The sequence below is a fragment of the Dipodomys spectabilis genome, unplaced genomic scaffold (assembly GCF_019054845.1).
Source record: "Dipodomys spectabilis isolate Male_0828 unplaced genomic scaffold, ASM1905484v1 ptg000373l, whole genome shotgun sequence".
NCBI lineage: Eukaryota > Metazoa > Chordata > Mammalia > Rodentia > Heteromyidae > Dipodomys > Dipodomys spectabilis.
The window spans coordinates 1,107,016-1,135,000 of NW_024871050.1; the positions used below are offsets into that span (position 1 = coordinate 1,107,016).

The 27,985-nt window shown below is 42.9% G+C and overlaps 2 protein-coding genes across 4 annotated transcripts in view; both read right to left on the reverse strand.

Annotated features, from left to right (window-relative positions):
* Positions 1–3,814: 3,814 nt before the first annotated feature.
* On the reverse strand, positions 3,815–14,482 carry Clk1 (CDC like kinase 1). Of its 2 annotated transcripts, XM_042666942.1 has the most exons (13): positions 14,357–14,482; positions 12,972–13,132; positions 12,106–12,331; positions 11,080–11,170; positions 10,623–10,689; positions 9,807–9,923; positions 9,549–9,715; positions 8,161–8,255; positions 7,945–8,074; positions 6,344–6,426; positions 5,259–5,338; positions 4,827–4,917; positions 3,815–4,165 (listed from the first exon to the last, which is right to left on the reverse strand). In XM_042666942.1, exons 2-13 carry the CDS (start codon positions 13,130–13,132, stop codon positions 4,022–4,024), a joined length of 1,452 nt encoding a protein of 483 aa, XP_042522876.1. In that variant the 5' UTR covers positions 14,357–14,482; the 3' UTR covers positions 3,815–4,021. The 2 variants fall into 2 exon arrangements, with proteins under 2 accessions (XP_042522876.1, XP_042522877.1); XM_042666943.1 differs by lacking the exons at positions 11,080–11,170; positions 12,972–13,132; positions 14,357–14,482 and having other exon boundaries at positions 12,106–12,124.
* Positions 14,483–22,551: 8,069 nt separating this feature from the next.
* The window catches only part of Ppil3 (peptidylprolyl isomerase like 3), a 19,259-nt gene continuing 13,825 nt past the window's right edge, over positions 22,552–27,985 (reverse strand). For both annotated transcript variants that reach the window (XM_042666980.1, XM_042666979.1), the window contains exons 6-7: positions 26,158–26,276; positions 22,552–22,886 (exon numbers count right to left, since the gene is read on the reverse strand). In XM_042666980.1, coding sequence (XP_042522914.1) covers positions 22,760–22,886; positions 26,158–26,276 — 246 coding nt within the window. In that variant the 3' untranslated portion in view covers positions 22,552–22,759. The remainder of the gene's footprint in view (positions 22,887–26,157; positions 26,277–27,985) is intronic.

Here is a 27,985-nt window from a genome sequence, read left to right on the forward strand (position 1 = left end):
AGAGGTGGTAAGTAGTAGTGAAATTTTGCTAATGGACATCAGTCTTCTCAAAGTGCTTGTGAGAACTAAAACTATCAGTTGTACATGAACTATAGATGCCAAAGTTTAGAGTATATTTCTATATTACTGTTGTTTTCCTCAGATGCTGTTGATAGATGTAAAGTAGGTTAATACATTTGTGTAGGGATGTGTGTTAAATTGCCTTGATAGGATCTTTTTAATACTCCAGTATCAGCATGAAATATTTTTACTCATAGCCTGCTGAGGCTTAAAGCTTTATAATAATACTGGTGAAAAGATTTTCTATGTGTGTGCACATATGCATGCAAGAGCTTGAATTTATGATCTTGGGTTCCTTCACTCAAGGCTAGCACTTTTCACTTGAACCACACACCTCTACTGTGGGCTTAATTTATGAAGAGTCTGTAAGGAGTAAGTACTTCAAAATAATCACATAATTGACTTTTTTAAGATCTTAAATTCTAGCGAGTTAACATTCCTCACAGGTTTTTTTGTTTTTGTTTTCGAGTCTGGTCGTGGGGCCTGAACTTGGGCCTGGGCACTGTCCCTCAGCTCTTCAGCTCAAGGCTAGTGCTCTACCACTTGAGCCACAGCGCCACTTCCGGCTTTTTTCTTCTTGCTTATGTGGTGCTGAGGAATGGAACCCAGGGCCTCAGGCATGCAAGGCAAGCGCTCTACCACTGAGCCACCTTCCCAGCCTTTTTTTCCCCTGTGGCAGCAGTACAGAGTGAATTTGGAAACCTGTTGTTAGGTAGGTTCTCTACCACTTGAACAACTCCCTTGCCCATATGAACACAAAGTATAGTTGTTTAGAACTATGTGAAAGCCTTCATTGAAGTTCTACATTTGTAGCTTATGCCTGTAATCCTAACCTGTAATTCAAAGCCAGCCTGAGAAAGTCTTGAGACTTATCTCTAGCCACCAAAAAGCGAGAAGTGGAGAGTGCTAGCCTTAACTAAAAATGCTAACAGCACCACCCAGGTTCTGAGTTTAAACCTCACACAAAAAAATTTCTGGGGGGGTGTGGGGAGATGAGAAAGGATGGTAAGGGGAAACAGGAGGAGACAACAATGCTTGATAAGAAATGTACTCATTGGGCTGGGAAGGTGGCTCAGTGGTAGAGCACTTACCTTGCATGCATGAGGCCTTGGGTTCGATTCCTCAGCACCACATAAGCAAGAAGAAAAAAGCCGGAAGTGGCACTGTGGCTCAAGTGGTAGAGCGCTAGCTAGCCTTGAGCTGAAGAGCTGAGGGACAGCGCCCAGGCCCAGAGTTCAGGCCCCATGACTGGACCCAAAAATAAAATAAGAAATATACTCATTACCTTGCTCATGTAATTGTAACCCCCTCTGGTATTTTCACACAAAAAAAGTTCTAACAATGAGAAGTTCGTAAGACCACCCACGGTGGGCCCTAATTGTTCCTTCCAGTTTCAGCTATTATTTCATGGCCAATCTTTGTCTATACTTACCCCAAGACTGACCCTAGAACGCCCTAAGTGATCTGACCTCTTATTCTTGTCTAATAACAGTTCCAACCAGGCTTGACTCTTTACTGTTTCTTCAATTAGGGATGCTTCTGCCTCCAGCAATTACCAATTCCTTTACCTGTACACATTCCTGCCTAGATTCTCCCATCCCTAGTACAACTCAAACCTAAGCCTTGCACACACCATGTGCCAACACCATACCCCCTAGTCCATTTAACAACTGCTCAGAATTAACAGTATTTACTGAACTGTCATGGGCCATTGGGATATACTACATATTAAAACACCTGATTGTGATGGTGTTCACCTTTCAGAAATGAATATAATGTTAAGACTGAATCAAGGGCTGGGACTGTAGATTTATTGGTAGAGTGCTTGCCTAGCATGTATGAAGCCCTGAATTGGATTCCACAGTACCACATAAACAGAAAAGGCTGGAAGTGGCACTCTGGCTCAAGCGGTAGAGTGTTAGGCTTGAACAAGAGATCAGGGACAGTGCCCAGGCCCCGAGTTCAATCCCCAGGACTGGTTTAAAAAAGACTGGATCAAAAATGTCCCCACTTCCCATAAAGTCCTGTACATTATAAAGACTTGCAGAAGAGGTAGGGCCTAATGGGAGGGACAAAGGGTCTCCCTTCCAACTGGCTATGCAGAACAGCTTGTTCCATGTACCTCTGCACAACGTACTGCCACACTTAAGAGGCCCAAAGCCAGTAGAGCCAAAACAACCAAAACTTCTCAAACTAGCTTTAAGTTGATTCAGTTGTCACATAGATACAAAGTGAAACTACATGAAGAGAGTTGTTGCAATTTTAAATGGATATGAAATGACCTCATGGTAATGTATCAACACTTGGGATGGAATTCCACATTAAGATGGACTGTATTTGGTGGGTTTGAGGACTAACTGGATCTGAGAAGGTAGCTGCCTATGTCCTGAGAAATGGATGGGATAGCATATGTTGCAGACTTTACTAAAGGCAACTTTTTGTGTATGTATATATGTACTGTACTTGCGAACACACACATTTAGAAAAACTGACATCAAAGCCATTTAGTTTTTGTGTGCCAGTCCTAGGGCTTAACTCAGGAACATGGGTGCTTTCCACTAGCTTTTCACCCAAGGCTAATGCTTCCCCATGAACTTTTACTTCTTGATTTTTGGTGGCTAGAGATGAATCTCAGACTTTCCTGCCCAGGGTGCTTTGAAACTTAATCCTCAGGGGTTGGGAAGGTAGCTCAGCCGTAGAGTGCATGCCTTGCAAGCATGAGGCCCTGGGTTCGATTCCTCAGCACCACATAAACAGAAAGAGCCGGAAGTGGTGCTGTGGCTCCAGTGGTAGAGCGCTAGCCTTGAGCTGAAGAGCTGAGGGACAGCGCCCAGGCCCAGAGTTCAGGCCTCATGACCGGCAAAAAAAAAAAAAAACTTCATCCTCAGATCTCAGCTTCTTGAGTTAGCTGGATCACAAGGCATGAGCCACAAGTGCCTGGACAAAATGAGTTATAGCACACTGCTGCATTGTTGGCCACATTCCCCACTCCTTTTGTCACCGATCCATATAGGGCACTCCCTATAAGGGTGTATCCTCCTTTATACTCCACTCAGCCAAGTGACTTTAACAAATGGGCTGTTGACTACTTGCTCGGGAGTATCATTCCTGAGGCCAAGTCTCCCTCAAGGTTGCAATCTTTTTTTTTTTTTGGTTGGTCATGGGGTCTGAACTCTGGGTCTGGGCGCTGTCCCTAGCTCTTCAGCTCAAGGCAGCGCTCTACTACTTGAGCCACAGCAGCACTTCCGGCTTTTTCTGCTTATGTGGGTGCTGAGGAATCGAACCCAGGGCCTCATGCATGCAAGGCACTTCACCACTGAGCCACCTTCCCAGCCCTCTTTCTTTACCTGACTTACTCTAAGCCCTCTTACATCACCTTTGTAATAATAAATGTGGCTTGGTGGTAGAGTACTTGCCTAGCATGCATGAAACCCTGGGTTCAGTTCCTCAATACCACATAAACAGAAGTGGCACTCTGGCTCAAGTGGTAGAGCGCTAGCTAGCTTTGAGCACAGAGAGGGACAAGCCTCTCCAAGCCTCAAGACTGGCAAAAAAAGAAAAAAAGAACGAAGTGTCTGCTTTTCTACACACTTAAGTGAACACTCAAAAAGCTGGATTCTAGGAGCATTATGTTTTCATTAACATCAAATATTCCAAAGTAATTATCTAACTCCCAGTTTTTACAAAGAATTATGTTTATTCTTTCATGAGAGGCTAAGAAAAAAAATGGTTACAAAAATCAACAGATTCATACAAATTTCATAAACACAATTTATTCTGAGCAAATCATTTCATAATTACTGAAAAATTACATATGTACATAACATACTGAATTATCCAAAATACACATAGCAATAAAAAAAGTTAAGAAATTTACAAAGCTGTATAAAATAACTTAAGTTTAAAAACCAGACTGATGCAGTCTATAAAATCTTTTCAAGAGAACTATATAATTACACATTTATGAATGTTTTTTTAGTGGATAAAAGAAAGGATGCTTTAGAGCTTCTTTGAGTGTAATTCTTTTGGCTGGATCATACTCCAACATTTTCTGAATAAGGTCAAAAAGCAGCTCATGTTCAGTATCCTGAGAAAGCATAAACTCCTGAAAGGAAAAAAAACAAACATATTTAACAGACTTTTTCTATCTTTTCTCAGCGATAAAAACAGGGGAAATGAAGTTATCAGTAAACTGCAAGGTCTTGGGTTCAATCCCCAATGAGGGAAGAGAAGTACTTTCTATGCATATGTAAAAATGAATAATGAGCCGAGTGCTAGTGGCTCATACCTGTAATCCTAGCTACTCAGGAGGCTGAGATTGGAGGATGGCTGTTCAAAGCCAGCTCAGGCAGGAAGTCCTTGAGACTTCTTTCCTGCTCGGGCTGGCTTTAAACCGAGATCCTCAGATCTCAGCCTCCTGAGTAACTAGGATTATAAGCACGAGCCAGCCACTGGCACTGGGCCTTGAGACAAGTCTTATCTCCAATTAACCACCAAAAAACCGCAAGTGGCCCTGTGACTCAAGTGGTAGAGTGCTTTGCCTTAAGAGGAAGAGCTTAGGGACAGAGCTCAGGCCCAGAGTTCTAGCCTCCTGACAAAAAAAAAAAAAAATTAATGATGAATGACAGTGGGAATATAGCTGATCGTATACATTGTATCCAGATAGAAATTTAACAATAAAAACCTTGCCCTCTGCAACTAATGTACTCACAAAAATCCCAAGAGCAAGCAAGGTCTTAATTATTTAAGGGATATTCTAGGCTTACCTTTAGAGGTTTACAGCGCCTTGACACATATCTTCCAGCAGAACTGTGTTCATCCCAGTCTAGTCGATCATGGTGGAAATATTTACGTTTCCTAAAAAGTTAATATTCATACATGCTCATAAACACTGATTTCAAGCATTTCTAGCATCTAGCAAAGATGACTGGTTGCTATGCTTTTAGAGATTAAATATTAACGCTTTTCTAGAGATTAAAAGTTATCCCTTCCCAGAAAGTGGATAACTTTGACAACGTTGATTTTCAGATAATAGTCTTTGTTAAGAACATGTTTTTTGAACTAATGTCTCACTCTGTGTTCAATTAGAAATTCTGCCAGCACTAGGATTACAAATGTGTGTACCAACATAACTAGATGTTAAAATCCTAATCATTACCACAGAATTGAGCATAGCATTAAGTTTTAAATAAATGTACCTTGTTTTCTGTACCATATGTTTTGGTAGAGGTCCAAGAATTCGTTCCATCATTGCTAGGTGCTCCTTACTGTCATGAGTCTACAGAAAAAAATAAAAAGAACTTGTTAACTTATACTCTGTACTTCATTCTCATTTAACATCAGTGCCAAGTGGAGCAAAAAACCATTAGAACTCAGTGATTATTAAGAACTAGGGGCTAGGAATGTGGCTCAGTAGTAGAGTACTTGCCTAACATGCAAGCAGTCCTGGGTTCGACTCCTCAGTACCACATAAAGAGAAAAAGCCAGACAGAGTGGCGCTGTGGCTCAAGTAGTAGAGTGCTAGCCTTTAGCAAAAGAGGCTCAGTGACAGCACCCAGGCCCTGAGTTCAAGCCCCAGGACTGGCAAAACACCACCACCACCATCAACAACAACAAAAAACAATTAGGATGGGTGCTGGTGGCTCATGTATTCCTAGCTACTCAGGAGGCTGAGGTCTGAGATTGTGGTTCGAAGCCAGCACAGGCAGAAACGTCCTGGCGAGAATCTTATCTCTAATTAATCACTCAAAAACTGGAAGTGGAGGGGCTGGGAATGTAGCTTAGTGGTAGAGTGTTTGCCTTGCATGCATGAAGCTCTGGGTTTGATTTCTCAGTACCACATAAACAGAAAAGGCCAGGAGTGGTGCTGTGGCTCAAGTGGTAAAGTGCTAAAAGGGAGCTAGCTCAATGCCCAGACCGTTTGAACCCCAGGAATGGCAAAAAAAAAAAAAAAAAAGGAAGTGGAGCTGTGTCTCATAGTGGTAGATCTCTAATCTTGAGCAAAAGAGCTCAGGGACAGCACCCAGGCCCACAACCAACAACAAAAAACCCCAGAAGCAATTAGCTCAAGCTTATTAATCATTTTCCTATATAAACAGATTTCTACATGTAATATACATAAAATAATTAAGACAAATGATAAATAACATGCTTTTTATTTCTTTATACTTATCTTAATCTGAGTTAAAAATAAGAAGCTATACTAAACTTATACCTTGAGTTAAAGTATTCATAACAAGCAATTCTGTTGTTGAAAACCATTAAAACAGCTCTGTAAACTTACTGGAAATACTGTAAATCCAAGATAGTACTCAATAAGAATGCATCCTATACTCCAGACATCACAGGGTTGGGACCACCCTAGTGCTGCAAAACAAAGTAAAAATGTTAAAGCAAAAATACTGAGATAACTGTACTGTGAAAAATGCATATCTAAGCTGGGCGCCGGTGGCTCACGCCTGTAATCCTAGCTATTCAGGAGGCTGCGATCTGAGGATCTTGGTTCAAAGCCAGCCCGGGCAGGAAAGTCTGTGAGACTCTTATCTCCAATAAGCCACTAGAAAACCAGAAGTGGCGCTGTGGCTCAAGCGGTAGAACACTTGCCTTGAGCTGAAGAGCTGAGGGACAGCGCCCAAGCCCAGAGTTCAAGCCCCATGGCCAACCAAAAAAACAAAAGCATATCAAATATCTGGGATATATAGCTGGGATTAAAGTGTGAACCACCGTCTGGAAAACCATTATTGGAAACATGGCTTGTTACCTGCCTAGTGAGAAAATGCCTAGTGAGAACCCAAGGCCTTGAGTTCAAACCCTGCCACAGGCATATACATATACAGTCTTGTCACACATATATCACATGCCAATTTTGTTATGGAGCTGGTCCTGTGGATTAAACTCAGGGCCTGGGTACTCTCCCTAACTTGTGCTCAAGGCTTGCGTTCTACCACTTGAGCCTCAGCTCCAGCTCCAGCTTCTTTATGGTAGTTAGCTACAGATAGGAATCTTACAGGATTTCCTGCCTGGGCTGGCATCAAACAGGAATCCTCAGATCTCAGCCTCCTAAATTGCTAGGATTATAAAATAAGCTACTGGTGGGTGCCCAGCTACATGATTATTAACAGATCACTTTTAAAACCTTTGTCTTTTAAGATCTTAATAGGTGGAAAACTGCTATCAACTAATTATGGCTGTCCTAACATTATTGCACAATACATCACCCCAACCTTTGTGGCTATGCTGGTGTGAAGACATATACATATTGCACATTCGTATGTGTATGATATGTAAGTTGACAATAACAAGCTGACTGGTTTACTATACTCATTATTCACACACACACACACACACACACACAGCCATGCTTGGGGGGGGGGGGGCAGATTATTGCATGTTTGTATTTTATATAAGTACATTGTAACATGTAACCCAACAATGAATCTCTTAAATAGCTCATCTCTTCCCTAGTTAAGCAATGAATTACTGTATTAAAGTGTGCAAACTGTTTTTTTTGGGGGGTCCGGTCATGGGGCCTGAACTCTGGGCCTGGGCGCTGTCCCTCAGCTCTTCAGCTCAAGGCTAGCACTCTACCACTTGAGCCACAGCGCCACTTCCAGCTTTTTTCTTATGTGGTGCTGAAGAATCGAACCCAGGGCCTCGAGCATGCAAGGCAAGTGCTCTACCACTGAGCCACCTTCCCAGCCCCTGTGCAAACTATTTCAGAAAGATTAACCTCAAGTCCCAGAGCTCCTTAGGTCTTGCTTAAAAAGGGAAATTTAAACAAACACCACACGCACACACAAAAAAAGAATAAAACCTGAATCTGCAAATTTTACCTATTTTATAATAAAGAAATGAAGATTCTGGAGACCATTTATGAATACTAACCTAAAATGACTTCAGGTGCTCTATAATGCCTCGTAGATACTAAGGTGCTGTGATGTTCATCATCATACGTTGCACTTCCAAAGTCAACCACTTTAATATCTGGATTAATTAGAGTACGTTCATCACGCTTCTGAAAAATCATAAAGAATGGTTATAAGACAAATATTAAAGAACTATTCACTTGAAACCATGAAGGTAGTGTCACTGAAGACTTACCATCTTGGGATTATATGCCTCCGTGTAGTCAGACTGCACAAATAAGATGTTTTCAGGCTTTAAGTCTGTATGAGTCAACTTGTTACTGTGCAAAACTGCAAAGTAAAACAAAATGTTGCTATCTAAAATAAGACTACAAGTTTGAAAGCAGTCTGTTATATTGTACAAAGTGCACTGAAAAGAGCAGAGATAAAATTTTGAAGATGAGGGTTGACCTCCTTAATGTTTTTGTGTGTTGAATAGACTGCCCACTGAAAGACACTGCAGATGAACACTGTAATCAATTAAATCTTTTTCCATATCTACATTTCTTTTCATACAGTGGTCTGAGTGTTTGAACTTAAAAGTCTTGAGCTAAAACAAAAAAAACAAAAAAACAAAACAAAACAAAATACTCTGTTTAGGGCTGGGAAGGTGGCTCAGTGCTAAGAATGCTTGCCTTGCATGCATGAGGCCCTGGGTTCAATTCCTCAGCACCACATAAGCAGAAAAAGCGGGAAGTGGCACTGTGTCTCAAGTGGTAGAGCGCTAACCTTGAGCTGATGAGCTCAGGGATGGCGCCCAGACGCAGAGTTCAGGCCCCACGACCGACAAAAACAAAACAACAAAAAAAAACAAAAGTCTTGAGCTTACGAGGCAGGGACTTTTGGGGCTGAACCATACTCACCTATAGCCCCCATCAAACATTGTATTACTATGTAATCCAAGGTGTTCTGGAATTTATACCCTAGCTTGGCCTTGTAATCTTGTGCTGAGATGACAGGCATGTATCACCACAAGCACATCATGCCCATGTGTCACCTTTTCCTCTGAAGCAATTTTATATTGCTCAGGGTGAGCTCAAGTGATTATTCTACCTGCCTCAGCCTCCCAAGTAGCTAGAACCACTGGTGTACCACTGAACCCAACTTCCTCCTTTTACATTTTTGTGCGGTCCTGAAGCTTGAACTCAAGCTCTACCACTTGAACCACAGGTCCCCTTCCAACTTTTGATGGTTAACAGGAGATAAGAGTCTCACTGACTTTTCTGTCCAGGCTGGCTTTCAACTGTCATCCTCAGATCTTTGAGTAGCTAGGATTACAGGCACAGATGACTGACTTTTCTTTTTAACCACCAAAAATGTGCATAGCACATCAAATTAATTAACTATACATTATCATACATACTTTTTTCTATTATGTGACCAACATCTTCCCAATCCTCCCACCATGAATGCATGCATACATATCTTATTTTGCAGTGCTAAGGCCTGAACCCAGGGCCTACTCTACTACTGAGTTATACCACTAGTCTTTACAGGCCCACACCTGGCTATTCTTTTTCAAGATCTGAATTATTCTGATATAATCTCAAACTTAAGTTTTTGGAAGGTATGTCAAAAACTTACAATTTACAGATTTGCATATCTGATATGCCATCTTCCTGATATGATCCAGTCGAAATGGTAGAAAACCATTTTCCTTAATGAAGTCATACGTACTAAGTCCCAGGAGTTCAAACACGATGCAAATATGACCATGATGTTCAAACCACTCCAACATCTGGACACAGCGACTATAAACACATGAAAAATAACTGAGTATATATAGTCTCTCACAATCCCTATCTACCAAGGCTACTTTAGAAATTACAACTGGATACTTACAAAGTACTGTGGGGATCTGTTGTATTTAAGTGTTCTAGAACTTGAATTTCTGAGCGTGCAGCTTCACAATATCTATCCACATTTTTAACTATTTTCACTGCTACATGTTTACCTCCCCTGTTAGAGAAAATAAAAATGGCAAATGTAATATCCAACTCTACTTTTCTGTCTTCTTCTAACTGTACTTTTATCTGTTGTGTTTTCTAAAAGTTATGGTTTACCTTTGGTGTACTCTACTAATTAAAGTCAACTTCTTACTGTACAAAAGTTAAAAATGAAACAGAAAATGTTGCTAAAAACAGACTCCAAGTATGGAAGCTGTATGGCTTCCAAAGAGACCCTGTCTCAAAAATACAAATGAATGTCTTCTTTCACCAAATCATCAATGTGAGTGGTCCTTCAACTAAACAATGTATGAAAAGTTCAAATTCTTAACAAATATGCAAATTTTAAAATTTTGCCATTTTTGAGGGTAGATGAACTTGAACTCAGGACCTGGCGTTTTAGTTTAGCTTTTCCTGCTCCAGGTGGGTCCTGTAGCACTTGAGCAACAACTCCAGTTCTGGTTTCTGCCAAGATTGGCTTCAAACCATGATCCTCATATCAGCCTTTTGAGTAGCTACGATTATAGATGCGAGCCATTGATGAGATGTAAAAATTTAGGAAACTACTTTTAAAAAACCAAATATATAAAAATCAAAGGCATACCCACCCCCCTTGCCAACTTTTTATGTTGGGGATTAATCCCAGAGCCTTTGACTTTTACAACAAGCCAGAAGCTGAATGTACTCCTCATTGCAACTATTTAACACTTACGCTTTATGATCGATGCATTCCACAACTTTCCCAAAAGCTCCTTCACCTAAAGTGTCAACAATTTCATCTAAAAGAGAATTAAATCTCAGTCATACTAAGAAGTGGAAACAATTTACTTATCATAACAACTGCTATAAATGTAGATTACTCTAGGTGATGCTACACATTTCCTTATTACTAGGTATTTATTCTATTGGTAAACGCCATCAAAAAACATTACTATTTTTAGATCTAATTTCATTAAGACTAAATTCATTAACTGACTTACTATTCTGGAAGTCTGTATAACAAACATTAAAATTCTAAAGAAAGCAAAAAAACACAATTCCCCCCACCAAAAGAAAGGGAAAAAACAAAACAAAAAAACAGAGAAAGAAAAGATTTCCAAATCCCTGATATCTTAATCTATATATAATGTTATCTGAAAAGTTAATAAGTGTTGAAAAATATTCTATACATCTTGCACTTAGTACGTCTCCACTCTGACAGATCAGGTGACCCTCCTCATCATCCTCTACACTCCTGGTTCTTTTCCTTCGGTGACTCTTCTGGAAACGTCAAGTGGGCGGCACCAAGATCATCCAGCCAATCAATATACCCGAGTGAATTCAGGGCAGAATACGAAATTCATTCAGCGGGGAGATATTCAGGCATTCAGATACGCGCCAGGCCACAAACGGTTGGCAGGAGCAATTTCAAATTCAGTCCCCAGAAATTCACAGGGCACATAGTTTTTGTTAACAGGAGAAAAACATGGCAAGGAACAGATTTTCAGATAAGATACTCAAAGTTTAAGTCAACAAAACATAAATACAATTGTTTTTTAAAAAAATGCTTAGCTGTAGTCTTCACTGAACCATAATTTTAAGTTTCTAGTGTCCCAAATTTAATGCTGCAGAATTGTAGGATGTATTATTTACTCAATAAGGTAGACTGTGGCCAAATTAAGATTTCCCAGTTAATATAAGAAAGCAAATATTAAGACAGTAAATAAAATCCTAGTCCTAATTTTTGGAAGGAAAAGACATTTGGTACACAATAACACTGTAGCATTTTAAATATCATCTGATCTCCAAATTAATACATGACTTAAGTTCAAATCTGTTGAGTTTGCTTAGTGAAAGAAGGATTAGAGAACACAATTGTTAAACAGACACATACTAATCCTCAGTCATACAAAAATGTTTTACTTCAGTGATAAGGCTTCACAAACAGGCTTTTAGATCATTAAAAACCTTTCAGCATTTCAATTATTTGTTACCCCCATTATTTCAATGGAACGGCAATTAGTAAATTAAACCTATATAATGAAACTAAGTGTACTGAATTTCACAAATTTCCTATCCATTGCACAAACACAGAATCCTGCAAGTTAAAGTTGAGATGACTTGTATTTTAATCAGAATTTTCCCAAAGAAATTAAAATTTCCCCCTCTATATGGGAAATAAAACTTTCAAAAAAATTTTCATTAAGTTTGCATACCCCATGTGAACGATGATACGAAGTACTGTGGTGAATCCTGTGTTTACTTTTATAACTACTTCTTCCACTTCTACCAGAGGATTTGCTACTATGGTTCTGATATCTGCTTTCATGGTCTCGATGGTGTCCTGGTTCACATCCTTGACTGTAGTCATTTCTATATTCATCAATGTAGCGTCGACTATAATAATCTCTCTCATGTATAGATCTGCTATCCAGATAATAGCTAGAAAAAAAATTAATTTTCTATGTTTTATGAAAATATAAAATATCGGGGCTGGGAAGGTGGCTCAGTGGTAGGGACAGCACCCAGGCCCAGAGTTCAGGCCCCACGACTGACAAAAAACAAAAAAAGAAAAAGGAAAAATATAAAATATCAAATGCCAAACATCACCAACTTTTCAGTAATTTTGGGGGGTAGGAGGTTTGCCAGGCAGGTTATTCACCACTGAGCCACACCTCTAGATCTTCAGTAACCCCCTAAAAAATATATGCATTCTTTAGGATTTTTTTTTACCACCCCCAAGCACACAAGTTCTCAAATATTTTATCAAAATCTCTCACTGGAAACAAATGAATGGTAGTCACAGTTGCTTATTGTAACTGTTACTAGCGTTTATTATTCCCCTCCAGAGCTGGGGCCAGAACCTAGGGTTTCTTGCCTGTTGGCAGACATGCCAACCTGCTCTATATCCACAGGTCAATTTTTTTTGGGGGGGGGGGAGGGGTAGGCAGGGGACAGGAGAGGGGCAGTACTAGGATTTGAAACTCGGGGCATCATGCTTGCTAGGCTGACACTCTTCCACCTGAGCCACACAGCCACCGGAAAACAACTATTTTGTACTGTGATTAAGTACTCTTCTTACCTATCAGATGTTTTAGAGTGATTGTATTTGCAGCGCTTGCTCTCCCGAGCACTGCTAGGTGATCTCTTCTTTCTTTTGTAACTGCTGCTGCTTCTCCATTTTCCACAATCCCAATCTCTCTCGTCCCAGTTAGGACAGTAAGTTCTCCTTGAATGTCTCATCTACAAAATATTAACACACACACACACACACACACACACACACAAGATTTTCCGGTTAAATTGTATCCGACACTCTTAAAATTATTCTTCTAAATCAAGGCTCAAAAGTTGTTTTCGTGTCATCTGAAATCAATGATTAAAAGGTGATAAAAATAAAATCAATGATAAAACGATTTAAAAAAATTCGACATTTGAGCTGGAGGCTAGTTTTACTGGGGAAAGTCGACTGTTAAGACCTGTCGTTAATGTGTGCTCACTAGTGAGCACACGGGGATTATGCCCCCCCCCCCTTTTTTTGTTTTGGTTTTGGTCCAGTCGTGGGGCCTGAACTCTGGGCCTGGGTGCTGTCCCTCAGCTCTTCAGCTCAAGGCTAGCACTCTACACTTGAGCCACAGCACCACTTCCGGCTTTTTTCTTTCTGCTTATGTGGTGCTGAGGAATCGAACCCAGGGCCTCAGGCATGCAAGGCAAGCGCTCTACCACTGAGCCACCTTCCCTGCCCCCCCTTTTTTACCCATTAGCATTAATAAATCGAGGTGGCTTTTCATCAGCCGCTCTTCAGTGTGGTCCCCACGGCACGGGCTTTATTTCTCCCGCACGCTCCTTTCAAGCACTCAGAGCCGGCTGAGGGCGGCGAGCCGCGGCCCGTCGTCCGAGCTGCTCCGGCGGCTGGGTCGGAGGACGAGGGAAAAAGCCACGGGCAACGCGGGGAGACCAATCAACAACTAAAGATAAAACCAAGTGAGTACTAGGTCGTTCCGTCCTCGGGTTCCTAAATCTAGTTAAGAGACGCTCACTAGACTCTTTTAAAAAGGACCCGATCAGGGACGGAGCTTTTCTCCGGACAAGACCAAGAACGTTCTAGAAGCCGAGCAAACACCACCCTCGGCCGGCGGCCGCGTCTCTTCCCGACAGGGCGGAGCGCGGCCTCCGCCCCGCCGCCATCTTGCAGAGCTCGGCCGCCGCCGACAACATGGCGCCGGCGGGCTGCTGGCCCTGAGGCCCGACCTCGAACGTGGCGCCCGGCGCGGCGAGCAGCACCGCCGGACGCGCGGGCGGCGGCAGCGGGCGCAGCCGGGCAGGGCCGGTCGCACGCCACCTCGGGGCGGATCTAGGTGCGGGAGAGGCCGCGGCGAGCGCGGACGGGGAAAGCAACGTGCGGCGAGGAGAGGCAAGGCCGGCCTCGCAGGCCGGGAGGCGGAGGCTGCTGCTCCCGCGTCTTACCGTCCAGGCAAGGGCTCCAAGCCGAGGGGACAAAGCTGGCGACGCGGCCTCGCAAAGCGCACGGATACCCGCGACGATCACTGGGCGCAAAATGGAGCTGACAGCCGCGGCGCCTGGACCCACCCGGAAAACATTGATGACGTCAAAGTACGTCCCGCGGCGGGGCGGAGCGGGGCGGAGCCGCCCTGCTCCCGGCCCGCTGTGCGCGCGCGCAGGCCGCCGAGGTCGGGGCGGGGCTGCGCGGAGCGAGCCGAGCTGCGCTCGGCCCTGTGGGCGCGGGCCGCTGAGGGCGGGCCGGAGCCAGCCTGCGCTCGGCCCACTGTGCGCGCGCGCGCACGCAGCTACGAGCGGGGAGCGGCCGGCCTGCGCACGGATCCGCGGGCCCCGGCGCCGAGGGGGAAGGAAGCTGATGTTGGTCCGGGCTGATGGCGGCCCAGACGACCCGACACCAGTCGTGAGCTCGGGTTTTGCCCGCGCTCACCGTAGACGGAATCAGGAGGCAGGCTGGGGAACCGGGATCGCTGGGCTGGGCTTTGACTGAGGCTCTGTGTGACCTTGAAACGATTCCGGTGCCCCGTACCTCGACGGCTCCCCCGGGCGCTCAGTGGAAGAGGGGATCGTTACCCCCGAGCCACCGCGGAGGTCAAAAGGGCGGGAACTGTCAAAACCTGTTCAAGAGACATGGAAGCCATGCTTCCGGCAGGACCCCCAGCAGATCGGACCAGAAAAGCTGAACAGTTAGCACTAACTATTCTATATTGGCTGTGCTTTACAACTTGCTCCTGGTAAAGTTGTTTTCCCCCTTTGCCCAAGTGTGCCAAGCCCGGGGCTTGAACTCTGGGCCTGGCCCTTGTCCCTGGGCTTCTTCTATGCTCAATGCTAGCAATGGTTGGAGATAGTCTCAAGGGCTTTTCCTGCTCTGAGTGGCTTCAAAACTTGATAATCAGATTTCGGCCTGTAGACTAGCTGAGATTGCCGCCTTGAGCCACGGGTTCCGAATGTTAATTCAAAAGAAAATCACTTGAAGGCTAAAACACTAACACTGATCCTCAGACCCACTTAATCAGTAACCTTTTTTTTTAGACCCTTCTGGTGCTCAGATAACATCAAATATGAGTAAGGGTTTGCTTGCTCTTTTTCTTTTTTTGGTCAGTCGTGGGTCTTGAACTCTGGGTCTGGGTGCTGTCCCTCAGATCTTCAGCTCAAGGCTAGCACTCTACCAGGATTATAGGCATGTTGCTCTTAAAAGTAGGAGTGTGGGGAAATTAGGGCACTGATGACTCAAAAGGCATTACTAGCTGGACGATGGTGGGGTGGTTCTCACCTGTAATCCTAGCTACTCTGGACACAGATCTGAGGATCTTAGCCCAGGTGGGAAAGTTGGGGAGGCTCTGATCTCTGATAAACTACAAAAGAGCCAGAAATGGAACTGTGGCTCAAACCTTGAGCACAAAAGCTCAGGGAGAGCACCCAGGCTCCAGGACCAGCAGGAAAAAAGAAAAAAAAAAAAGAAAGAAAAGAAAAGGGGGGGGGTGGGTGGGAAGGCATTACAAGAGGATTCAACTTTGGAGATAATTTAGGAATATCTTAATGTTTTTCAATTATTTTCCCTTATATATTAGAACAGTGATATGTAGTTAAAAGACAAGCAAAAACCAAATCCATGCCCAAAAAATAAAATGGGATATTTAATCTGTAAGGAAATACTATGTTCATCTAAAGAACTACAGGAATTAACACAAAAGTAGATTGCTTCCCCAAGGAAGAAAACACTGACTGATAACAAGACCACGCTCAGCACACTACTTTCCTAACCATTGTCCCTTGGATCTACATTTTTCTCCATAGTGCCTTTGAATCCTGAGCTGCCTAGGATAGTCTTTATTTCAGGGACATAATTTTCTGCTATCTTCCAAGGTGTTGCCCCTTGAACAAAGTGTTTTAATTTTGTACTGGTGCCAAGGCTTGAACTCAGTGTCTCATGCTCTTGCTTAGCTTTTTTTTTTTTGCTCAAGGTGAGCACTCTACTACTTAAGCCACACCTCTAGTCCCGCTTTTTTACTGGTAAATTGGAGATAGATTGTCTGCCCAGGGCTGGCTTCATCTATACTCAGATCCATCCTCAGATCTTGGCCTCCTTAAGAAGATGGGATTATAGGCCTGAGCCACCAAAAGTGATTTTCTTACCAACTCTCTTCACACCCTAATACTGGCTTTCAAGAAGCGAAACAAATCCATTTGAGTCCACAGTAAAATCCAAAATCTGAGTTTTGTTTTTTGTACTAGTTCTGAGGCTTGAATTCAGGGGTATGAAGCTTGTTTGGCTTTTTTTTTTGTTGTTGTTCAAGAATGGTGCTCTACCACCTGAGCCACATCTCCATTTACAGATTTACACTGGTTAGTCTCTGGCATTTGTCTGCCTATACTGTTTTTGAACCATGGAATCTCAGATCTACCAGTGGAACAGGACATTTCAGTCTACTGAGTTAGGGTAGTAATAGGTATAGTGCTTTAACCCTTACAAAGAGTAAATTCAGGTGAGCCAATCAACCTTTTAGTTAGTGTTCTGTTCCCTTATATCCTACAAAAACACTGCCATTACTCAGGAGCTCTCATTCTATTTTATAGAATAGAAGCTTTCACAATTCTTAAATTTTGAACAGGGGCTGATTAGATCTATGACAACATTTATTATAGTTTTTGCTTTTTTGTGTGTGCCGGTCCTGAGATGAACTCAAGGCCTGGCTGGACACTATCCCAAGTTTCTCTTTGCTCAAGGATAGTGCTCTACTACTTTGAGCTACATGGCCATTTCCAGCTTTTTGGAGAGTCTTAGACCTTCCTATCTGGGCTGGCTTTGAACCATGATCCTCAGATCTCAGCTTCCTGAGTAGTCAGGATTATAAGCAGGAGCTGCAGATACCCAGCTAGTTTTTGCTTTTTAACAGTGAGAAAATGTGAGATCCCTGAGAAGGGACATGCACATTCAGTAAACAGCTTTGGAACAATAACCATTTGATGTAACAAATTGCTGATCCTGACAGCTTATCTACTTGATCACTTAAAATCCTCTGCAGTAGTGGTACTGGACATTATGTTCACAAGCCACAGCTTGTGGGTAGGGGCAGAAGGGAAAAACGGGAAGACAGTGAGGGAGGGGGGTGACATTGTCAAAAAAGAAATATAAGCTAGACATCAACGGCTCATACCTATAGTCCTAGCTACTCAGGAGGCTGAAATTTGAGAAGCAGTTCAAAGCCAACCTGGGCATGGAAGTCTGTGGAAATCTCCAATTAAATCACAGAAAAAGGGGTTGGGAAGGTGGCTCAGTGGTAGAGTGCTTGCCTTGCATGCATGAGGCCCTGGGTTCGATTCCTCAGCATCACCTAAGCAGAAAAAGCTGGAAGTGGCTCTGTGGCTCAAGTGGTAGAGTGCTAGCCTTGTGCTGAAGAGCTGAGAGACAGTGCGCAGGCCCAGAGTTCAGGCTCCACAACCAGCAAAATCAATCACAGTAAAAGCTGGGAGTGGTGCTATAACTCAAATGATAGAGTGCTAGCCTGGGGCTAGGGTTGTGTCTCATGGTAGCATACTTGCCTAGTACGTGTGAGTACTCTGAGTCAGTTTCAGCCTCCTTAGTCCTGGAAATATAAGCAAGAGCCCAGTTTTGTTTTGTTTTGTTTTTTGTCGGTCATGGGGCTTGAACTCTGGGCCTGGGCGCTGTCCCTCAGCTCTTCAGCTCAAGGCTAGCGCTCTATCACTTGAGCCACAGCCCACTAATTGGAGATAAGAGTTTTACAGACTTTCCTGCCCAGGCTGGCTTTGAACTTTGATCCTCAGATCTCAGCCTCCTGAGTAGCTAGGATTACAGGCGTGAGCCACCGGTGCCTGGCTTCTTTGCTTATTTTAAAGATATTTTATTATCATGCAAAATAAAAATAAACAGGTCATGTGAAACTATGACTGTCAGGCAACTCAGGCAAGTGCCTGTGTGTTCTCTCCCTCTCCCCTCTCTAAGCTATCCTCCCAGCTCTTATCTGGCAACTTGAGAGTACTCTAAATCAAGGATGGGCAACTCTTTTCTCTCTCTTTATATTATATATATTACATATATATTGTGTGTGCATATATATATATATATTTATTTATTTTATTTTTTTGTCAGTCGTGGGGCCTGAACTCTTGGCCTGGGCATTGTCTCTCAGCTCTTCTGCTCAAGGCTAGCTCTACCACTTAAGACACAGAACCACTTCCAGCTTTTTCTGGTTATGTGGTGCTGAGAATCGAACCCAGGGCCTCATGCATGCAAGGCAAGCACTCTACCACTGAGCCACCTTCCCAGCCCGGCAACTCTTTTCTTAAAGGGTAAGAGAATAAATATTTTAAAGACATGCAGGGAAAAAAAAGGACATGTAGGCCATTTGGTCTCTGTCACTCAGTTGTGGGGTAAAGAAGTCAGATACTAGAGACAACATGTAAATATAAACAGGCTTACCAAAAATTGGCCAGCCTGAGGGTTGTGGTTAGCTGACCAACATTAGCTCTAGATATGGAACTGTATTACACTCCTTAAAGAGAAGGAAAACAGGCTGCTGATAAACATTTTAGTTTTCTTACTAGTTGTATCTACAGTCAATTTCTACAGAGAAGAGTGTTAATCACCTAGTCACTAGTGTTCTAAATGTGAGCCAATCAAGTCTCTTAAGCAGAGAGAAATCATTGTTCCTGGACCTTGACCCTCCTAGTGATGGCACGAAGCCCAATATGGGCAACCAGTTTACCTTCCTGTATCTGAGCAGACTACAACAGACTGAAAAAGGCATGGAGAGAGACTCTGCGGGGTGGGGTTGGAGGTTGGGGTGGGGGTGGGGGTGTCACCAGGAGAAGCTAAACCCCATCAGTGTTACAGATTGGAGGCTTTTATGGTGGATCAATGGAAAAGTACTGAAAGGGATGTTTGGGAGGAGGAAACTTTTTGTGCTTTGGGTACATGCCAAGTTGCTAGGTGGTAAGGACCTATCTCAGCCAGGCCAGGTGGCCCAAGCTGATAATGGTCATAAGGACTAAAGAAGAAAGTGCCAGGGCTGGGAAGGTGGCTCAGTGGTAGAGCACTTGCCTTGCATGCATGAGGCCCTGGGTTCAATTCCTCAGCACCACATAAGCAGAAAAAGCCGGAAGTGGCGCTGTGGCTCAAGTGGTAGAGCTCTAGCCTTGAGCTGAAGAGCTGAGGGACAGCGCCTAGGCCCAGAGCTCAGGCCCCACGACTGGCAAAAAAAAAAAAAAAAGAAAGTGCCAGGGTGGCTGAGTGGCTAGAGCTAAGAAAATGGCAGCCAAGCAACTCTAACAAAGACACTGGGGGCTGGGAAGGTGGCTCAGTGGTAGAATGCTTGCCTTGCATGCATGAGGCCCTGGGTTCGATTCCTCAGCACCACATAAACAGAAAAAGCCGGAAGTGGCGCTGTGGCTCTAGTGGTAGAGTGCTAGCCTTGAGCTGAAGAGCTGAGGGACAGTGCCCAGGCCCAGAGTTCAGGCCCCACAACCGGACCAAAAAAAAAAAAAAACACACAAAGACACTGTAAGAATAAACTCTGAAGGATCTCAATAGTCATCATATTGGCACCATTAAAAAAGAAATGAAGCTGGGCACTGTAATATCTGAGTTGTTTTTAGTAAAGGGCAAAAGCCTCTTGGTAAGGAAAAACTCCAGATAAAGGCTGACTACTGGTCAACCTTTGCTTCTCCATCTTTGCTAAAAAGCAAAAGAACATCTCTCCCTCAGTCAAGTTTACCAAGCTAGCAGCTTTGCAGAAGGCTACTGACAACCTTGAGGCTTATCACCAGTTGCACTGAGTTGCTGTATTAGTCAGGAGTTTGTAATGTTTTCATTACAAACTGTAATAGCGTCAATAGCATTGATAGTATTAGTCATGCTGACCAAGTCAAGATTATGTTTTGCCTATGCTCCTGTGACTCAAGGCTATGTTTATGCTATGTTTTGCTTCTGTAACACTGCTTGCTTGCCTCAGTGACAGGGCCTTAAGCCCACCAATTAAAGACTCAGTGGTCCCACTATGGGCGGCTTATTGCAAATTATTATGTATGCTATTTACCATAAAGAACAAGTGAATTTAAAGGTCCTATAACCAATGAAAATGTGCCAAACCTGCCTTGCATGGCTTATCTATATAATTCTATGTAACTTCTCTGTTTCTGACCAATAGAGATAAAGATTAGCTAATGTCAGCTTTGTGGCTGCAGTCAGCTTATGGTTTGCAGTTGTGCCTATAAAAGTTAGCCTGTAAGACAAGGTGGGGTCGCTCTCTCCATAGAGATGGTCAGTATGATTCTTTTTTTTTTTTGTCGGTCGTGGGGCTTGAACTCTGGGCCTGGGCGCTGTCCCTCAGCTCTTCAGCTCAAGGCTAGCGCTCTACCACTTGAGCTACAGCACCACTTCCGGTTTTCTGGTGGTTTATTGGAGATAGGAGTCTCACGGTCTCTCCTGCCCGGGCTGGCTTTGAACCGCGATCCTCAGATCTCAGCCTCCTGACTAGCTAGGATTACAGGCGTGAGCCACCAGCGCCCGGCCGTCAGTATGATTCTTGATGCTTGGCTCGAAATAAAACTTTGCTTGACTTTTGTTTTATATCGGTCTCATTCCTTTGATCAAGGACCCCAAAAGGTAGTAGTGTGGATCATGCCTGTAACCCTAGATACTCAGGATGCTGAAATCTGAGGACTGCTGTTCAAAGCCAACCTGTACAAGAAAGTCTGTGATATTCTTATCTCCAATTAACAGCACAAAGCAGGAAGTAGAGTTGTGGCTCAAGGGCTAGAGCACTAGCCTTGAGTAAAAAGCCCCAGAGACATCTCTCAGGCCCTCAGTTCAATCTCTAGGACTGGCACACAAAAAAGTTTAGAGTAAAATTTCAGAAATGCCAGTAAATACAGAAAATCTTAGTAATTGGTAAAGTCCTCTCAAGAATGATCTCACTCATGGGATGGGAAGGTGACTCAGTGGTAGAGTGCTTACCTTGCATGCATGAGGCCCTGGGTTAATTCCTCAACACCGCATAAGCAGAAAAAGCCAGAAGTGGTACTGTGGCTCAAGTGGTAGAGCGCTAGCCTTGAGCTGAATTGCTGAGGGACAGTTCCCAGGCCCAGAGTTCAAGATCCACGACCGACAAAAAAAAAAAAAAAAGAATGATCTCACCCAAAAAGATACTAACTAGGCTGTAGCTTATACCAGTAATCCTAGTGGGAGGCTGAAGACTGTGGTTTGAAGTCAGTCCAAGTAGAAAATCCCACAAGACTCCGCCTCCAATTAACTAGCAAAAAGCCAAGGCTGGCAGAGTGGGCTCAAGAGGTAGAGCACCGGGGGCTGGGAAGGTGGCTCAGCGGTAGAGTGCATGCCTTGCAAGCATGAGGCCCTGGGTTCGATTCCTCAGCACCACATAAACAGAAAAAGCCAGAAGTGGTGCTGTGGCTCCAGTGGTAGAGTGCTAGCCTTGAGCTGAAGAGCTGAGGGACAGTGCCCAGGCCCAGAGTTCAGGCCCGATGACCAGCAAAAAAAAAAAAAAAAAAAGAGGTAGAGCACCAACTGTCCATAAGGAAACTGAGAAAGAGCTTTAGGGACCTTAGTTTAAGTCCCTGTATGGGCAGTTAAAACAAAACAAAAGATGTTTAGAGAAGATGAGTTGTAAGAACTGACAAGACAAACTTTGGCCAAAAAGTAGCTATAATTTTACAAATCAAAATGACTAGCATGATGAAACAAAATGTGAGGTCATTGGTCCAATAAGAACTTCAGTTGAGTGGAAGGTATAAATGGTAACAAGAGGATAGCCACAAGCTATCTCAGATTAGAGATAAAAGAATCAAAACATTAATTAGGCTGGGTACTGGTAACTCACATCTGTAATCCTATCAGGAAGCTGAGATCTATGGGATCAAAGCTCAAAGCCAATCCAAGTAGAAAAGTCTAAGAGACTGCTCCTCCAAAAATAACAGAACGCAGAGCTAGCAGCATGGCCCAAGTGGTATAGAACTAGCCTAGCAAGGTCAGGGCCTTAAGTACAAACTCTTTGAAAGTGTCCCAGTCCCGGCAGGAAAGTCTCTTATCCAGTTAACCACCAAAAAGCCAGAAGTGGAGTTATGGCTCAAGTGGTAGAGCTCTAGCTTTGAGTACAAAATCTCAAAGGACAGCATCCAGGCCAAGAAGTCAAGCCCCAGGACCAGCACACACAAAAAAAAAGAATGAGGAAAGAAGTTGTTGGGTGTCCTTTTGTACGCAACAGCTTATAGATGATCTTCGCTGTAAACGAGTGTGATGACATGTCTCTGACATGCTTCAAACTGGGTAAACTACAATGGGTGTGTTCCCGGGAACAGTTTGCCTGTCTATTACAGCTACTGAGCAAATGGGTTGGCATGAATAGTTATATCCTTAATGTGTACATCATTAAGAGGTCGGTATGTCTTCTCATTTACTGGTAACTTCTCCAACTCATCCAGAGTCTCCAGACCATCTATCACTCTGAAAGACAAGGAATGAAAAATATGAAAATTTTCTCAGATTGAAATATAATGACAGGAGGGATGAAGGGGGAGGGAGTAAACGCAGTCATTACATTCATTGTACGTTACCTAAAAATTGAACTCTGTAACTTGAGGGTAAGGATGGAAGTGGGAAATGAAAAAAAAAAAATGATAGAAGGGATAGCACTAATCAAGAGGCACTGTACTTATAATCTCATTTACAAAATTGTAACCTCTTTATAAAACTACCTAATAAAAAATTTAAAAAGTAACTACAGCAATTATAGTTTTAAAAGGGAAGGACCATGTCTTTCTGTCCTTTGAATTCTCCAATTGAATATACAACAAAATAATGATTGAATTTTCTGCCACAGACATGGGTTAGAAATTCAGAAATTAAAATTTCCTATCTATACCATTAGTCATCAAGCGCAATAGGTAGCAATAGTCTGGCCAAAGTGCCTAAAATTGTACTCTATAACATCCGTTTAGTTACAGAAGCTACAAATGGTGGCAATGTAACCAGCTAAATTAAAGTACCCTACCACTTGAGCTCGTTCCCAGTCCCCTTGTTTGTTTGTATTGTTTTTGAGATAGGGTCTGGCTAACTTTGTCTAAACTGGCCAGGAGAAAATGAAAGAACATGAATTATCAGTTTACACATAAGATTATTAGGCTGGGTGTGGGTGGCTCATGTCTATAATCCTAGCTACTCAAGAGACTGAGATCTGAGGACAGAAGTTCGAAGCCAGCCCAGATAGGAAAGTCTGTGACACTCTTTTTTTGTTTTGGTCGGTCATGGGGATTGAACTCTGGGCTTGGGTGCTGTCCCTCATCTCTTCAGCTCAAGGTGAGTGTTCTACCGCTTGAGCCACAGCGCCACTTCCGGTTTTCTAGTGGTTTATTGGAGATAAGAGTCTCACAGACTTTCCTTGCCCGGGCTGGCTTTGAACCATGATCCTCAGATCTCAGCCTCCTGAGTAGCTAGGATTACAGGTGTGAACCACTGGCACCGGGCTATGACACTCTTATCTCCAATAAAAACTACTAAAAAGCTGAAGTGGAACTTTGGGTTCCAGCTTCCACCAAAAAGGTCATGGACAACACCCAAGACTGGCACTTGCCAAAAACATTATTAGGTGTGCTATTATTTTATTAATTTCATTTATTTATTAATAATGTATAAAGCATTAATATATATGAAACATTTTTAAAAGCTAGAGTTGTCTATTTTGCTTTAAGATTCTTTGACATCTAAATTATTAAACTCTAACTAGACACATACCTAGAAGTGAGTTTAGGACAAATGTAGGCAGCCGGGTGCCGGTGGCTCATGCCTGTAATCCTAGCTACTCAGGAGGCTGAGAGCTGAGGACCACAGTTTAAAGTCAGTCTGGGCAGGAAAGTCCATGAAACTCTTATCTCCAATCAACCCCCAGAAACCCAGAAGGGGTGCTGTGGCTCAAGTGGTAGAGCACTAGCCTTGAGCTGAAGAGCTGAGGGACAGCGCTCAGGCCCAGAGTTCAAGCCCCAGGATCAGGGAAAAAAATATGTAGGCTACAAAGTCAGAGCCTGTCTCAAAAAACCCAAGCTATAGAATTGTGTTTGAGGGCTGAGAAGATGGCTCTGGTACAGTGCTTGCCTCGCATACATGAGGCCCTGGGTTCAATTCCTCAGCACCACATACACAAAAAAAAAACTGGCTCCACAACCGACTAAAAAAAAAAAAGTGTTTGGGTTACTAAGGATGAGTAATATTTGTTGAATGAACATATTCATTCAATTTCCCGCCCCCCTCATTTGAGGAAAACAGCTCTCAACTAGAATGCTTTCAAAGTAAAATTTGGCAGAAATTGCTGAACAGCTCCCTAGGATCCATTCTTTTTCTTTTTTGGGGTCATGGGGCTTGAACTCTGGGCCTGGGCACTGTCCTTGAGCACTTCAGCTCAAGGCGAGTGCTCTACCACTTGAGCCACAGTGCTACAGTGCTCTACCACTTGAGCCACAGTATGGTTTTCTGATAGTTAACTGGAGATAATAGTCTCTCGGACTTTCCTGCTTGGGCTGGCTTTGATCTGTGATCCTCATCTCTCAGCCTCCTGAGTAGCTAGGATTACAGGCATGAGCCACCAGCGCCTGGCTAGGATCCATTTTTTCTTACTCCCACAACCCTAGTTTTATTGAGGACACAATGTATCTAGGTGAAAAAAAGAACACATCATGTCTTTTCCTTTCTGTGGCCAAGGTATAGTAGCTACAGTAAGTTCCGGGTCTTTGGGGCAAGTTCAGAGTCTGACAGCTAGCAGAAACTTTTTTGTCCTTTCTTTTCTGTTTGCCCAGCATATGAAAGTTCTAACTGGAGCTTCACTGCCCATATTTTAACCATAAAGTAAGTTTGAAAATAGAAACTAAAGATGGCTGAAAAGCAAGAGGCTCTTGGAATACTGATGACATCATGGAACCAGCAGTAATTACTCATTTTAGCACTATTTTCAAATTTGTTACTTGCTATTAAATGCTATTTCTTTTTAATTCTAACTTGTTTGTTTGAACTCAGGGTCTCTGTTAGTCAAATACTTTACCATTTAAATCCCTAGCCCCTGGTTACTTTTTCAATCTGGTCTCCTGGTTTTTGCCTGAGCCAGAGCTGAGATTTTATTTCTCCTGCTCGTTTCCCACACAGCTGTATTATAGGCATGTGCCACCTCAATCAACTGTATTTTAAAGGAAGTCTTGTTAACTTTATTCATTTATTTTGCCCCAGCTAACCTTGAACAATAGTCTTTCCAATATTTACCTTATAAGGAGCTGGGATTATAGATGTAAGTCACCATGTCTAGGCCAAATGCTTTTTGTGTCCTGGGGACTGAACTCAAGACCTGGGTACTGTTGTCCCTGAGCTTTTGTGCTCAGGGCCAGCTCCTTTTCTGGCTTTGGGGTTCCTTAGCTGAGCTGGCTTCCAACCTCAATCCTTAGAGATCTCAGCCTCCTGGGTGGCTAGGGTTATAGGTGTGAGCCAGGCTCCAGGCCCAAATTCTATTCTTAATGAAAGCATGTACTACTATTGATTTACATAATAATTCTAACGAAATCCACTGATTCCTCTTATGTAATACAAGGAAATAATGCACAGAGGTTTTAACTTCCTCAGGGCCACAGGCTGAGAAATGGTGGTCTCAAACACCAGGAACATAGTCATACTCCTGTTTTTAATACTACAGCCATGTGTATGCAATGACATACCAAAAAAACCATAACTAAATACTCACTTTCCAAATACTGTATATTTCATGTCCAAATGTGGCTGCTTGCCGTAGGTGATAAAAAACTGAGATCCATTGGTGTTTGGGCCATTATTTGCCATAGATACAACCCCTCTAACATTGTGCTGAAAAAGACAGACCAAAGCATCCATTTAGGAATGAACAAGAAGACATGCACTCTGTCTTCCTAATATTTAAGGAATCAATAAAACATTTATCTTGCTTTTCTTGGGGCTGGGGATGTTCACTCAGTGGTAAAAACACTTGCACAGTATGTGTAAACAAAAGAAAGCTCCAAATATTCAGTGTCTGTATTGTCTGTCTACCTGAAAAACCTGCATGAAAATTGTTTATATATTAAATACTATCAATCAATTGCATTCCACTTTGGAGAAATATAGCCAAACACTTGTAGCAATACCAATGTATAACAGAAACAATCCTTACATTTATATTAAGGAATAGTGTGCTGGCATGAAACCATCAGGCAACAAAATCAAAATCCCCATAATCTCTTCTCATATACTGGACTCTTGCTAGTTTCTTTATCTGAAAAACAAGGGAGGTTGGGCTACTTCAGGAGTCTATGTGGATGAAGATGCTCATGAGGACCTAACAATGAATTAACAACTGGGCAAAACATAAACACTGGGCAGAGTTGGATTCTGGCAATGTCAATTAAGGCATCTCTTATCCAATGATATTAGACCATCTTTCTTAATGGATAGCCACAGAGAATGCATCTGTGTTTCCCTCTCATATACACAATCAGTTTATAACCTCAGACATAGAAGGCCTAAGGAAGGTCTTAAATCATATCCATCTTAGATTATTTAATCTTTTTTAATTTTTTGGTTTATCGGTAGGCTTGAACTCAGGGCCTGGACACTGTCACTAAGCTTTTTTACTCAAGGCTAGAGATTTACCACTTTGATTTTTTTTTTTTTTTTTTTGTCGGTCGTGGGGCTTGAACTCTGGGCCTGGGCGCTGTCCCTCAGCTCTTCAGCTCAAGGCGAGCGCTCTACCACTTCAGCTACAGCGCCACTTCCGGTTTTCTGGTGGTTTATTGGAGATAGGAGTCTCACGGTCTCTCCTGCCTGGGCTGGCTTTGAACCGCAATCCTCAGATCTCAGCCTCCTGAGTAGCTAGGATTACAGGCGTGAGCCACCAGCGCCCGGCTACCACTTTGATTTTTAAGTGGAGTCACATGGACTTTTCTGCTCAAGCTGGCTTTGAACTGTAATTCTCAGATTTCAGCATCCTGACTAGCTAGGATTTCCAGGTGTGAGCCACTAGCACCCAGCCACTTATCAATCCTTACTATTATGAACCATCTGTTTTTAAGGACTGTGTACTAAAGGACCTTACTGACATGACTAAAGGCATAATTGAGCTGTGCTATAGATACATGGCCAAATTAAAAAAAGAATGTGACTTCACTGATTGCTGTTAGCTGTTCATTAGGTGACACTAATTGCATAAATTGCAGAGGTGGAACAACAACAAAAATTAGTGTTTTAGTATTTCCCTAAAAGATGATTACCAGTTGGGTGTGGTAGTGCATTCTTGTAATCCTAACATTTGAGAGGCTGATGAAGGATCATTGGGAGATTGAGATGAGCCTATGATAAACAGTAAGACCTTATCTCTAAATAAATAATAACATGACTACCAATCAAATGTTATACATACACATGCTGGGTGCTAGTAGCTACTCAGGAGGCTGAGATTACAGTTTGAAGCCAGCTCAAACAGAAAAGTCCCTGAGATTCTTATCTCCAATTAACTAGCAAAAAGCCATAAGTGGAGTCAAAGTGGGGCAATCACCAGCCTA

Bases quoted from the DNA above. Each gene is read 5' to 3' on its own strand.
- Clk1 (XM_042666942.1), bottom strand. From the start codon at position 13,132: ATGAGACATTCAAGGAGAACTTACTGTCCTAACTGGGACGAGAGAGAT. The intron at 12,332-12,971 runs GTAAGAAGAGTA...TTTTTTTTCTAG, and splicing joins CACTCTAAAACATCTGATAG to CTATTATCTGGATAGCAGAT. The intron at 10,690-11,079 runs GTATAGAATATT...ATTCTCTTTTAG, and splicing joins AGACGTACTAAGTGCAAGAT to ATGAAATTGTTGACACTTTA.